Source organism: Hipposideros armiger, unplaced genomic scaffold, assembly GCF_001890085.2.
Source record: "Hipposideros armiger isolate ML-2016 unplaced genomic scaffold, ASM189008v1 scaffold_37, whole genome shotgun sequence".
NCBI classification, from domain to species: domain Eukaryota; kingdom Metazoa; phylum Chordata; class Mammalia; order Chiroptera; family Hipposideridae; genus Hipposideros; species Hipposideros armiger.
In genome coordinates, this window is record NW_017731387.1 from 4,971,162 (window position 1) to 4,985,551 (window position 14,390).

The window sequence follows — 14,390 nt, forward strand, 5'->3', positions numbered from 1 at the left end:
CCTGCGAGGACCACCCCCCTCCCGCCCTGGACCACACGCGCCCTCCTCAGCCTCCCGGCGGCTCTCTCCAGGATCAGTAAGGCGCTCTGACACCTGGGGAGGACCCCCAGGGCTCTCTGGGGGTGGGGAGGATGTGGCTTTGTCTGCGGGAGTGGCTGCTGGGAGGAGACAGCCCTGTGGGCTTTTCTTGCTGAGTGGAGAGGGTTGGGCTGCTGAGGGTGCTTTATGCCAGAACCTTCCTGCACCCTCTCTGCGGGCCCCCCCATCCCCAGCTGCCCCAGGCTGGCGTGGGGGGGGGGGCTGGCAGATATACCTTCTGTAGCCAAGTGCCCCTTGCTGTCCCCCACAGGCCCCCTGTGGTGGGGACTCTTGGGAAGGGTCTGAGATACCCCTTACCTAAAACTAAACTATGTCTTGTTGCTTGTCCTCCCCTTAGATTCTGAATCAGGACGTTCCCACCCCATTGCCCCCCCCCTTGCTGCTGTGAGACTCTACTGGAAGTGCTCCTGGGGGAGGGCGGGCGGCCCTGGCTCTGGCCTGAGCTGGTGGCTGCCGGCCTGTCGTCCCTGCCCGGCTGGCCCCAGAGATAGGCTCCCACAGACGCTGCCTGGTGCCCAGCTCCGTACCTGCCTGATTCCTGCACGGTCCCCTCCCTGCTCTCCCAGGGCCCTCAGCCATTTCCTCTCCTGTCCCGCCCCCAACCATCCCGTCCCCACCTTCCCAGGGCTGAGCAGTGAAGCAATGGCTCAGGTCCGTGACTGCCAGGCCTCAGGGAGGCTGCCAGGCGGGGGCTGGGGGCAGGAGAGGGGCGGGGAGGAATCGACGACCCTGGGGCTCCAGGAGCTCAGGGGACCCAGCTGTGAGGGGCTGGGAGCAGGATGTGCATCTCTGCTCAGCAGCGGGGAGCCCCTGGCTCAAGGCCAGCTCCTCCCCTTGTGCGCCGTGGGCACCAGCGTCCTCAGCCACCGTCACACCTCAGTCACCTTCGCACAGGCCTTTCTCCGGGCCTCGGAGCTGGTCCTCTAGCCTCCCGCTCCTGCAGCCCTGACCTGCTGTTCCTCTCCTTTCTCTCTGTCACCCACGTTGCGTCAGGGCTCCCTCTCGCTGGCCCCTCCAGGCTTTCTCTCAGGAGTTTGAGGTCAGGCCTCTATGCCCTCAGGCTCCAAGCAGAGAGGACCCAGGCACTAGGCTGGGCTGGACCTGTCCTGAAGGTCAGGGGACACCCTCTCTCGGTGTGGGGACAGAGGGGCTTGCTTCAGCAACCAGACCTGCCTCCAATCTCTGCAGGAGCTGGAGGAGGTGGTCCGGGAGCAGTCCAGGTGGGGGGCCGAGCACCCCACCAATGCCACCAAGAACCGCTACCCACACGTGCTGCCCTGTGAGCCCCGGGAGCCACAGTGGGCAGGCATGGAGGGTGGCCTGGAGGAGGGGACATCTGATCTACTGAGGGATGGGCAGTGCTTTGATATGATGGAGCGGGGACAGTGTGCTGTGGGGATGGGATGGGAGGGGCCGCCTGACTGTTAGGCTGAGGGCTTTGCCTGGTGGGCCCTGGGGAGCCAGGGGGGAAACGCAGGCTGGTTTTAGGAGGGGCTGGTGAAGAGCAGCAGCTGGGAGGCTATTCCTGGCTCGTCAGCACCTTGTTATTTTCCTGTAGGATTTCCTCGCCCCTCCCGGGGGCGGGGGGTGGGGGGGGAGAGCTGAGGTGGTCGTGGTGCGGCCCCTGAAGCCACCCCTCCTTTGAGTTCCTGGGCACATGCATTCATGTGTTTGTGCAGGTATGGGCACACACAGTGTCCTCACTCCAGGATCTCAGACATGGGCTCTACTGCTGTGCTTGGTGGGGTCTGGGGGAACCAAGGAGCCACCATTTCACACGTCCCTGCCCTTTGCCCCACAGGGCTACACCCACCCACAGGAATTCATTGCCATCCGGGGCCTCTCAAGAACACCCCGGAGGACTTCTGGCGGCCGGTGTAGGAGCGGCAGCCCATCCTAGCGCGGACCAGGGGCCTGGAGAGCGGCCGGGGAGCGCCTGCAGTTTCCCGAAGTGGCCACCAGGTGGCACACGTTCTCCTTGCAGGAATGGCCCTGGCTGTCAGGTCCCAAAAAGCCGGTCAGGCAGGAGTGAGGCCTGTCAGGCCTGGACATGGATGAGGATCTGGGGGAGGGGACCAGGTCCTCAAGGTTCCAGCTTGACTCGGTTTCCACTGGCCGCTGCTGCTTCTCAGTGTGTCCACTTCATCTTGCTTGTAGGCAGAGAAGGGGTTCGTAGACAAATGACCTGAAGACTGCCCCGGGCTGGCACCAGACATGAGGCATTCTACATCCTTTCCTCCAACAAGCCTGGTGGAGGCCACCTCTGTGTCCTGCTCAAGGCAGGGCCCTGCGACAGGCTGCGGCCGAGCCTGTCCCCCAGCTGAGGCCGTGGGGCCAGGTCATGTGGAGCCCAGGGTGTGGGGGGTGCAGGGCGTGGGGTGTGGGGGGGTGTGGGTGGGGGTGTAGAGTCCAGGCCGCCCGAACTAATGTCAATGGCTTTGTCCCCAGGGGAACAGTGGGAAGGAGAGGCTGCAGTTTCTGAGCTGTGAGCCCGGGCGGGAGCTGCCTGCCGACACCCCGCTGCCCCCCCCTCCGGCCGCGGTGGGCCAGTGCTGCATCCAGGACACAGGGAAGGCGGGCGCACCGCTCAGCCACGCCAGGAGCTGCTGGGGAAAGCTCCGGGGCAGGCACCTGGCCCCCCCGGGGCCTCTCGGGCAAAGTCTCACATCCCACCGGGCCCTGCTTGGGTCATGGGTCAGAAGGACAGACTCCCAGTGCTCCCGTGACCGCCTTCTGCCCTGATCGCTCCCAGGGATGTGACATCTTCTAGGAACTTAGCCCTCTCTGCCTGGGCCCACGCCGGCTGGCTGACCCAGTGCCCAGTGTCCTTCCCAGTCCCCAGGCCCAGGTGGATTTCCCCACACACCTGGAGAGCCTCCGCCCTCCTCCCGGCCCCCCAGGAACCCCATCCAACTCCAGGACACTTGCAGCAAGGGCGAGGCCCCGCTGGGCACCTTCCGGGCCGTGGAGCAGCCCCTGCAGCAGGCTGCAGCTGAGGGCATCGTGAACGTGTTTCACGTGGCCCTGCAGCAGTCACAGGCCTGTGGCCTCAGGACCCCAGCGCTGGGGAGAGGCGACATGGGCTCAGCTGTGGGGAGGGGTGGGGACACAGGGACGGTTCTGCCCTCGGGCCTCCGGGCGGCACCATCCAGGAAGCCACCAGGTGGCGCTGTGGACCGCTGCGCGCTCCGCGGGGCCCTGGGGCGGGAGGCTCAGGGAGCCCTTCTTATCAGACGGCGCAGGCGGGAGGGGTCAGGACCCCGCGGTCTGTCCCCGGGGTCAGTACATCCACCTGTGCAACTGTCTGAACAGCGCGCTGGTGAGCGGCTGCCCTGAGCGGTCACGGGCTGCGCGGGGCACAGGTCGGTGCTGGCCGAGTGGCGCCTGCCAGCCGCAGCCGGCTCTGTGCTGTGAAGGGGCAGAGCCAGGAATAGAGGACGTGGTGAAGCCCAAGGCCGAGCGTCACCCTCCAAGGAGGAAAGGGACAACCTTAAATACTGGGGGACACGGGGCCCAACACCAGGGCCTGGAGGGGCACGGCGAGGCTGGGCCCTGGGGGGTTAGCAGCGGTGGCCGAGCACAGGAGGGCTGCAGGGGGGTCTTGCAGGGGGGTCGCAGGGGAGGGAAGGCTTCCGGGCGCGCTCTGGATGGACCCCGGGAGGACACGAGCCTGCTGCAGCGCTGCCGTGGGGCTCGGCTCAGAGTGGGAGGGACCGGAGAAAGCGGAAGGTCTGGTCTAAGCAGAGAACAGGGACCTGACCCCAGTTGCAGCCGCCCTCCCGGCCCCCCAGGGCCCCGGGGTTCCAGCCTCAGGGCGGCTGAGCGGCGGCTGCAGCTCTGACCTCCAGGTGGCGCCCATCGGCTGCCTTTCTGGCTCTGACGGCAACCGGGACGGTCCCGGGAGCCGGATCAAGGTGGTCCCAGGGCCTGAGACCGGCTGAGCCACACGCCACGTCCACTCAGCGGGTGAAACGCACACCCGTTTCTTTGGTGGCGGGACACGGCCGCTCAGACAGGGGGTTCCTCTCACTTCCCACCGTCCCCATCCCAGCTGGCAGGGGGGCTCGGCCCAGCTGACCCCTCTGAGGACAGCCCGTCACTCCCCTCCCTCCCCCAGGAGGCCGGGCGACAAGGACGGACCCTCAGTTCCCGGCCCGGGGCTGCCTCCCATCAGCTGTGACCTTGAGCGCATCACCTCCCTCTGGGGTCTCAGTGTCCTGTGCTGGCGGAGGGGGGGGGGACCTAGAGGAACCTCCTCCGAGCCCCGTGTGACCCCGCGGCTGTCCCCGCACAAGGCCCCGGGACCTGGTCCCAAACACGCGCAGGTCCCCGGCGGGCCGGCTGTGCTCGCGGTCTCTGGGTTCCTCGCCGCGTTTTTCTTTCCTGGACGGAATCCCTGCCAGCTCGGAGGAGGGAAGGGGAGCGCCGCAGCGCAGACGTCTCCTTGGCCCCTCCTCCGCCGGGTCTCCCTCCCTCGCCAAGCCCAGCCTGCGGAGCGCAGGAACGACGCACTCGGCGATGCCTGCGCCGCTCTGACTGCACGGCCCCCGCGCCCCGAGCACAGCCCGCGGGGAGGTCCCCGCGACGGCGCCGCGCCGGCCGCCACGATGCCCCGCGCGCCCGGGCTGTGCGCGCTGTGGCTGTGCGCCGCGCTCTGCGCCCCCCCGTGCGCCCCGCAGCCCAGCCCGGGGCCCGCCGCCTGCCCGGCCCTCTGCCACTGCCAGGAGGACGGCGTCATGCTGTCGGCGGACTGCTCGGAGCTGGGACTCTCCGCCGTGCCCGGGGACCTGGCCCCCCTGACGGCCTACCTGTGAGTACTGGCAGCGCGCCCCCCTGGCTCGGTCTGGGGCACCTGCCCCGAGGCGCGGGCACCCCGGCGCTCCCCTTCCATGGACGGGCTGCGGGGGACCGCGGCAGGAGGGGGGTCAGGCTGAACCTCAGACCAGAGTGACTGGGCTTCGCTACCTGGGCGCTCAGGCTGGTAAGAGGCGGGCCTCGGACCCGGACCTGGAGGAAGCGGGCTTGGCAGCCCCTTGTCCCGAGCGCCCCAGAGGGTGGCTGGAGGGGAAGCTGAGTGAGGTGGTGCAGGACCCGGGAGGCGGCTTCAGCCGGCGGGAAGGTTGTCTGTCCCTCTACGGTGGCGAGGACTTCAGCGCTGCCACACAGGCTGGGTGGCCCTGATGGGGGTCCTGGAAGCTGGGACCTTACCCACCTTGTCTCTTCCAGAAGGGACCCTGTCCGCACCACGTCCCTTGGCTGAGGTCTCCTGGCTCCCCCAGGGGCCTCCCTGGAGTCATGTCCCAAGAGGCCGTGTGAACACACTAATTTGTGGGCAGACGCTGAGGCTGAAAACAGGGAACCATTTTTAGAGTCTGAGTTGGGGTGAGATGGCACGTGAAGGGGACCCTATTGGGGGCAGCTGTCCTGAGGACGGCTCTGAGGAGCTTCCCCGGCAAGACGGAGGGGTGGTGGCAGCGAGAGGGATGTGGGAGCACATTCCAGACCCCCTACCCTCACCCCCACGCCTGCTCTGGGAAAGGAAAGTTCCGCAGCTCAGCCCTGCCCAGGCTCCATCGCCGTTTCTCAGGGGAGGCGAGCAGGTGGCAAAGCCTGGGGCCATCTGTACCAGGCGTAGGGGCCCGGGGCTTTCTGGCTTTTGGGGCTTCAGCACCTGGGAGCTCTGAGGAAGGGGAGCTGGATGGTTTTCACAGGAGTCCGGCAAGTGTCTGTGGAACCAAATGGGACCAGGGTGCTCAGTGCTGGGCCGCCCTGGCCGGGCGTGGAGGGTCCGGAACGGCTACCCTTCCCAGGTCCCTCTGCCCTTTGTGGGGTGCCCTCTTCCACTCCAATAGGACAGGCTGGGGTCAGGGGAGGGCGTGGAGGGAGAAAATAGTGTCCATATCCCAGGAGGGGACGTCGAATCCTTCCTGGTCCAGGGGGTGAAGGCAGGGGCGCACTGTCAGCCGAGCCGGGGGTGGTGGTGCTGGTGGTGAGGGAGCCCCACAGCTGTCAGGGGAGGGCAGGCTCCGGCCCCCATGCCCGCTATACCCAGGGCAGCCCCACTCAGCCATTTACACGTACACTGGGGGTATATGTCCTGGTTCATTTGAAGACAGGGTTCTGTGACTAGAAAGTGTGAAAATGGAGGGGGCAGAAGAAAGACCCCTTTCCTGTGTTGAGGGGACAGGGGACAAAGCGCCTTCCAGAGGCTGGCTGGTCCACCTCTGTCCCCAGCACCTGTCCCCCCAGGCTGACCCTTTTCTGGAAGGGTGTGGGGAAGGACGGCCCAGGTCCACTGTTGGAGTCTGAGCCCCACCAGCCATGCTGATGGAAGGCGTGCCCACCATCTTGCCACAGTCCCCCCGGAGTGGTGAAGGCTGCATGTGGGCTCGGTGGGGGTGAGATGTTCTGAGCTGGGGCTGTGTCTCCCTGGGGACTGAGAAAGCCCCTCTCTCCCAAGACACAGATTGTGCTTCTGAGAACGGGAGAGGGAAGGAGACAGAGGCGGCATGGGGGAATTCAGCTCTGGAATATGGGAGGGAGGTGAGAGCGAGTCCCACCCCTGCCTGGGGCTGGAATGTCCCCTCTGGATGGTGGGTGAAGGGCCTCTGCTGGGGCGGCCGGACGGAGGGTGGCTCCGATGAGTGGCCTTCTCTATCTTAAGGAGCAGTGCGGTCACACACACGCTGAGGGCAGAGTGGCAGTGGGCTGCCTCTGAGAAGAGCCCGGGCACGAAGGTTCTGGGGCCCTTTCCTTTCTCAGCAAGGTGAGGAAGTGCCCCGTCTGGCCTTGCCCCCAAGTAGCCGGGCTCTTGCCAAGGACGGTGCAGATTTGCATCTGATGATGTGGCCAGCAGTGCCTGTGTGTCCAAGCCACCCGAACCTGGGTTCCTTTCTTGTCCTGCCACCTCCTGACAGTCACTGAGCTCCTCGGAGCCTCAGGGTCTTCCTCTGTTCGTGGAAGGAGTAGGTGCCTGATAAAATGACATCACACGTCTGTGTCAAGCCCAGTGCCTGGCACACAGGGTGACACGTAGATAGTGACTGTTATCGTCAAGCCTCCTGATGGGTGTTCAGTGGAGGTGAGGTAAGGTCCCAGGATCCTTCACTTAGGGGAGACTCTGAGCCCAGGGGCGGGCGTAGGTCCCCAGGGAGTGGCCTGCGGCAGGAGGAGACATGCTGCGTGCTGCGAGTCGCTGTCAGGCGCTGGGCTTGGTCAACTGGGGACTTGGGGTCCAACCAGCTGGTGCACAATGGGGACGGGGGTGGGAGGGGTGCGGGCACTTAGGTCTCCTGACACGGAGCCAAGAGGGTAAAAGGTAAGATTGAAACACTCGGTGCACAAGGAATAGCAGCCCAGAGGGTGCTTGGAGGTCCCGCAAGGGAGCCATGCGTAGAACCACGGGGCCACCGAGGCACTGCGGGCCCCGCCCCAGTGAGTAGCACTGCACGCCTGCTTGCCCCCAAGGAGCTGGGGCTCCCTTGTCGTAGTCAGTGCCACCTCAGCCTCCCCCACCCAGGTCCGGGGAGGACCCGGAGGTCCCTCTATGTCCAACTGCCGTCCTGTGCTCCCACGTCGAGTCCAAAACCATGACAACCTGGGTTCCTGTTTGATCAAGGTTGGGAGGACAGACTTAAAATACCCATAATCCTTCTGAACTGTCCCCTCGGCGAGGCTCATGGAGACTTCCTGGGGTTCGGACGTTCTCCCTGGGAAGGACCTGTTCTGGGAGCCCATGTGGGGGAGATGCAGCCCCTGGCTGTGGGCACGCCACCCCGATGGTGACGAGAAGGCGTGATGCCCCTTCCCCTTGCTCCATCCCGTCCTACAGCCACACGGGGAAGGCACAGGATGAGACAGACACCCAGGGCTGCCCCTGAGCGGGAGACCCTGCATCCCTCCTTGGATGCCGGGAGATAAGCTGTGTTGGGCGGCTGGTTGGAAAAGACCTGAGGCTCATTTGCTGATATTTGCTGATACCCCCAAGCACCATTCCCGTCACCCACAGGCCAGGCGGGACCCAGGTAGGGCCAGGCGGGGCCACTCCATTCAACCCAGCCAGGCTGCTGTTGGCGGCTGCGGCTTCCCGCCCTTCAATGACCACACTGAACCGGTGGTAGAGGTCAGACGGGGTGTGTGTGTGTGTGTGTGTGGGGGGGGTGCCGAGGACAGCAGAGCAGTCGACAGCATGGCGTTGGCCACAGTGGCGGGGGCTTGGTCAGCACTTACGAGCTGTGTGAACCAGGCCAGCTGATGCACCGTGTGTGACTCAGTCTGTTCATTTGTAGGAGGTGCGAGCACACGGCTCCCAGGGTTTTCGAGTGGCCCCGCTGAGGGGATGTTTGTAAAGGTTGTGGCGTAGTGTCTGGAAGAGCTCGGTTCGTGCTAGCCAGTGTTGACACTCGGGTGACCAGGGCCAAGAAGCGCTGTTAGTCATGGGCGTCTTCCTGGAGGAGGAAGTCCTAGGGGTGGCCCTGGGGGGACAGGAGGAGCCTTGTTCTGTGGAAGGTGTGGAATGGAGGGGGGTGTGTGTTGGGGGCTGTGAGAGGGGAGAGGGGCTGGATGGGTTATAGTGGAAATGCAGGTGGGGGGGAAGCAAAGGATGGCAGACCCCGGCCTGTGCCCCACGTTCTAGACGGGCCTCGCAGGGCCTGTCCCATGAAGCAGAGACACGTGTGGCCTCAGTGGAGGATGTGTCCCGGCGGTCCGTGTGCCAGGCCTCCTGCTCCACCTCCAAGGCCACCCTTCCTGGGCCGAGCCTCGGTCCCCCTTAATAATGGAGTCTAACAGCCTGAGCGGCACATCACCCGCCCCCCGAAATTGAGTGTGACCCTTGGTCCCTCGGTTGCTGTGCTGCAGGCCCCAAACTTTTCTGGGCCTCCGTGCCTACACGTTTTGTTGGAAAACGAGCGCATGGGAGAGGCAGGACAGAGAAAGCCCGCAGGGAGAACTGCTGGGTGGCAGGCAGCGGGGGAGGGACAGAGGGAAGGGCGGCAGTGGGACAGCGCCCAGACCAGCCCAGTGAAGAGAAGGGCGAAGGGAGACTGATTCCAGGAAACGGGGTCCTCTGGGGGCCTCCTGTGCCAGCCTTACTCCGAGGGGAGTGGGGGGGGGCGGGCCCATCAGGAGGCAGACCCGGGGGGTCACTGGAGGAGGGTGAGTGTGTGGGGGAGCCAACACCCCAGTTCAAAGGAAAGGCAGGAAACAGCCCTAGGCAAGAGAAAAAGGAAACGTCTGGGCTCTGGCAGCGGGCACGGGGTGTGGCCGGGTGGGGCGGCTGGCGGAGGAGAAGAAAGCCTGGCTTAGAGCAGAGTTGGCCCCCGGCCGGCCTGCCTCCCCCCTTCCCTGGGCTCTCAACCCTGATGGCCCCACACGCGCGTGGCTTCCTGCCTTGACCCATGCCCACCAGGTGGAAGGTGCCCCGCGGGGAGGCCCTGCCCGCCGTGGCCGGTCAGGATTGGCTCTGCAGTCCAGTCGCAGCCCCGGGCTTCCGAGCGGTGCGCCTTCTGTGCGAGTCGCTTAACCTCTCCCGAGGTCCCATCTCTTGTCTTGAAAACGGAACCGTGAGCAGTGCCTACCTGGAGGGCCGGTGGGGAGGGGCTAACGAGACACAGGCAGCAAAGCGAGGCGCCCTTCATACCGCTCCTGCTTGAAAAGGTTGAGGGTTAATATTGTTCTTCTCTACGCCTTTACAAGAGAGCTGCCGCGGCCCAGAGAAGGAAGACACAGCTACTTGTGACAGGGTCGGGTTTCAGGTGCCGCCACCACTGTCTAGTCCAGAGCTTCATCAGGTGGCCGGCCCACCCGCCATCCCGCCCTCTGTCCATCCGTCCTTCCTACTAGAGCTTGTCCCACTGACCTTCTGCTCTGGGCTCCTGGCCAGGATGGAGGAAGTGCCCCCCCCCCCGCCCCCAGGGATGCCTGGAGCAGATGGGCCTGGCCTGGCACCTCATGGGACACTCTTCAAAGAGGAGACGTGGAGGCTTCCAGGTCTCTCCTGCCTGGGGAGTCCAGCTCCCCCCAGAAACGAGTTCCGGGGTTGTGTGACATGAGCGTCTCCTCCGGCAGCCCGAGGAAAGGCAGGTGTGACTGGGCTGTGGGGCTTGCCGCCCCGGGACGTGCCTGGAGGGGTTGCAAGGACCTGCTCTGCGCTCGTCCCTGATGGGTTCTGTGACCTCAGCCTAGTGACTCTTGGGACGGAGCCAAGGACAAGGAGTGCTGCTGAGGCTCAGACACCTTGAAGGCACAGGGATGGGCCGCGGGGACATTTCCAGCCCTCCCCCAGGTTGGACATGACGATTTCTTTTAGCCAAACTGAAATGGACTCTGTGACTCCGGGGCTCTCAGAATTGTGGGAGCCCCTTTGTGCTACCTGGTTCCTTGGTAAAAGAGGGGGGGTCCCCAATTTCTAATGACAATTCACATCTGTCCTCCTGCCCTTCAGACATGAGAACAGGTCTCAGGAGGAGAAGCACTCAGGAGGCCAAGCTTGGGCAGTGAGCACAGAGTTATTTTGGAAGCAGTGAAAGGACGTGGAGGGGAGCTCGGGCTGGCACCGCGCCCCCCTCCCCCCGAGTCATGCCAGAGCGGGCCTCGGGCAGGCTGGCAGCGGGCGGGTGGGGGCTGGGCCCACCACTCGGTCGCAGGGCACCTCCAGTGCTGAGGCCGCCTTTGTCCCCGCCCCAGCCTTCGCCCCCTTCTGCCATCTTCTTCCTCCCCCGGAGACCCAGCACGAGTCTGGGATTCTCCCCAGCCCTGGGGGCCGGTGTCTCTTTGGAGTAATTGCGAGATGTGCGTTTGGAGGCTGGGGCCAGCTCACAGTGGGGACACCTTCCTGCTTGGAGTTTTCACGCCCTGGACGGCAACCCTTTTTCCAGGAAGACTAGACCCATTCTTGGGGCCGACAATCATGTGCGGGGCCTGTCGTTAGGTTGCTAACTCTGCCTAAGCCAGCACCGCTGATAAACAAACACGTGCATTGCATTTATCTGAGCAGGTGACGCGCATCACCTCACGTAAACCCTGTGAGGGTGCTGGTGTTACTTCCATCTCTCAGATGAGGAAACTGAGGTTCATAGATGCGAAGTGGCTGGCCTGAGGCCATCCGCCAGTCACCACTGTACTACGCTGCCTCTCGGGGGTCAGAACTGGGGTCCTGAGCTTCAAGGGGTCGGGCAAGACTGCGGGTGCGTTAAACTCCCAGGCTGAGCAGGCCCTCAAAGCCTATTTCCCGTTTCCCATCTTTCTGGGGAAGGATCAGTGGTTTTCCTCGTCGTCCTCCCACCTGCCAGCTGTGGTCTCTGTGGGGGCTGCTTGAAGGGCAGGTGCTGGTCCTCGGCGAGGCACAGTGCCAGGGGAGCCGGCACAAGCTGGCTGTGTCCCCAGAGGGTCAGCAGCGGGGAGACAGAAGACCGCTGGTCAAGGGGGGCCTGTCCTGAGCCCAGACGGGGAGCCGGCAGGGAGGCTGTCCAGGAGAAGCGGAAGCGGAAGCCCACGCGCTGGGGCTTCTGTTACTCAGGGGGCACCTCTTCCTTCCCCTCCTTGAGGCACGACGCCCCAGTGCCGGCTTCCTGCCTTTTTCTCCTGAGGGCACAGACGCTGGGTGCTCCGCAGCCAACTCCGAGCAGCATCTCCTCAGGGCAGAAGAGACCAAATCTGGGCACACCTGGCAGTACCATGGTCGGGGGAGCTCAGGTGTGCGGCCTGGCCGGCAAGGGTTCAGGTCTCCAGCACTGACCAGCCTGGGGGCCGGCGAGTCTCTTCACGTCTCTTGGCCTCTGTTTCCTTAGCTGCAAAGTGGGCGTTAGTCTAGCAAGCTCTCTGAACGACGCCTGGAACGTGGCACCTGCGTGCCCAGAGCACATGCCCGGTACGTGGGAGCCATTATTGTCCAACTGGTCTCCCCACGGGAGAAGCACTTGGAAGGAGAAACCAAGGCAGGCGTGACGCGGCCCTGCGTCTGTCTGTGCATCCCTGCCGGCCACCCAGGTCTTTACTGGGCGTGACACCCAGAGCGTCAGTTTTAGGACCCTTCCCCTCCCCCGTCTCCCTGCCACTGTCCCCTCCCCCTTGCCCTTGGAGGGACAGGAGGAGGTGGGGGCGTCCCTGAGCATGTCCAGACGGGGGTGGGTGGGAGGACGCAGCCGAGTACCCTCCATGCCACCAGTGTCAGGGACTTGGACGTGGTCCCCAGGCTCAAAGCCAAGGCCCACGGACTGCTGGGGGAGGGGGGGAGGGTGCAGAGAAGGGCCATGTCACCATTTGTCACCTCTATACAAAGCTAGGGTCGCTGCAGGCAGGGAGGGGTGCTTCCTTAGGTCGCCAATGAGTATGTTGGTTTATTCCAACTCCCTGTATGATTTGCAAGTCTGAGTCAGTTACCTCAACCTCAACCTCAGTTACCATTGGCTGCTGGGGAACAGGCCGGAGGCTGCAGCCACAAAGGGCCTTCATCGCGTCCTATAGGAAGGGACCCCCAGGCTGGCCCATCGGGGCCTCCAGGCCTCCCTGGTCGGCCTCAGGTCCCTTTACATAAAGGACAGTGCAGCTCAGTGGGGACATCCCGGGTGTAGAGTGTTTAGACCCCACTTGCCATCAGTAAACTGTGTGGCTTCCGATAGCACCGCTTATCCCATCTTGTGCCGCAGTGACCCCGTCCCCCTTGTTAGTGGTCAGTGACAATGACACTTGAAGTCTCGAGCTGTTTTGGGGAACAGGTGTTCATTCGGTGACTCAGGCATTCGCTCAACAGACGCACACAGTGCTGACTGCTTCCTCGCGCACCCAGGCGTGTGAGGCTGGGACTGTCGTCACCCGCTGCCTTCCAGATGGGGGCACCCAGCAAAGGGGCGCGGGGCGGGGGGCTCAGAGAGGGAGATAAGGCAAGTACACAAATAGCTGTGACAGTCACAGGGAGTGGGAGGCAGGCGGGGGCTCGAGGCCGCAGCTGCTGCCTAACGGCTGCCCCAGGCAGGACCCGGGGAGGCGGCCGTGGGCGAGGGTGCAGCCACAGGCCTGGGCCCCGCAGGACAAGCGTCTGTCCCTGCTGGAATGGGCATATGAATCAGGGTCCTCTTGGGGGTGCTCAGCATAGGGTGTCCTTCCGTCCCCGCGACCTGTCGGGTGTCTTCAGGCCTGTGTGTCCCGTCTGTCCTGAGGCAGCTCTGCTGCTCCAGCCTGAGCCCTGGGAGGGGGTTGGGAATGGGGGTGGGGGACAGGGTTGCCGCCCCTGCAGGCTGGGAGCTCCCTGAAGGCAGGGCCTGTGCACTGGTCCCTTCTTCTCAGGACCCGTCACACCTGCCCTTCACCCACGCACATCCACGCGCAGGCGTGTGCTCACACGCACACGTAGGCGCACACGCTCCCCCCCACCGGACTCTCCCTGCGGGGCCACTCCAGACAAGGCCGTACAAGGTACAGGACCAGCGTTCGTCCTCCCCCTCAGCTCCAGGTCTGGGGTGCCCAGGGGTGGGGAGGCGGATCGGGTGTCAGGGTCTGTGGGGCAGGAAGGCTGTACACCAATCCCCAGGCTTTGTGGAGCTGGGAGGCTGAGGAGACGGGACGGGAAGGGGCTATTGTCTCGGATGAGGCTGAGAGACAGAACTGGGGCAGGGCCGGCCGCCAGCAGTTACGCGAACGTGGGGGCCGTGGGACAGCGGGGCGGGGGGGGGCAGCTCGCCTCCCAGACCAGCGTGGGTGCCAGCCCTCCCAGTGCGGTGACCTCCTCGGGCCACCTTTGTGAGCTGGGTGCCAGGCCAGGCCCCTTCCCGCCTGGACACGGACCACCTGCACCATCGCACAGGCTCCCGTGCTTAGAAGGGCCCAGCACCGGGTCCCTGTGCCGCTGTCACCACCTTACATGTCTCCATCCGTTTTTAATGAGGGCCCCATTTTCAGACTGCACTGGGTCCTTCTCTTACCCTTGGAGCCTCGTTGTTTCTGGTGAGAATGAGGACACCTCTTGACCTGCCCCCACCCCAAGTGGCCATAAGTTCCGGTGACACCACTTCCCTGGGGGTGGTTCCTTCTGCCCACAGTCAGGATGGACGAGCCAACGGCCGGGGGGAGGAGGGGTCGTCTTCTGAGGGACCCACAGGGCAGAAGAGGCAGCCTCTGTCCAGGTGCACCCGAGGAGGCCCTGGGCTGGACGGGAGATGGGGCATCGCTGGGCGGGGCGCCTTTCGGCCTGAGCATGGCCTCTGCGGGACAAGGGCTCTGGGGAGCGCCGTGCTGATGGAAGCACGGGGTATGCCTGGTCTCGGAGTCATCGCCACGCTGTGGGCGAGCCGTTT

At 64.6% G+C, this 14,390-nt stretch overlaps 1 protein-coding gene across 1 annotated transcript in view; it reads left to right on the forward strand.

Moving 5' to 3' along the window:
• Positions 1-4,706: 4,706 nt before the first annotated feature.
• LGR6 (leucine rich repeat containing G protein-coupled receptor 6) overlaps positions 4,707-14,390 on the forward strand; it is a 76,449-nt gene continuing 66,765 nt past the window's right edge. Inside the window, exon 1 of the mRNA XM_019637983.1 lies at positions 4,707-4,909. Coding sequence (XP_019493528.1) covers positions 4,707-4,909 — 203 coding nt within the window. The remainder of the gene's footprint in view (positions 4,910-14,390) is intronic.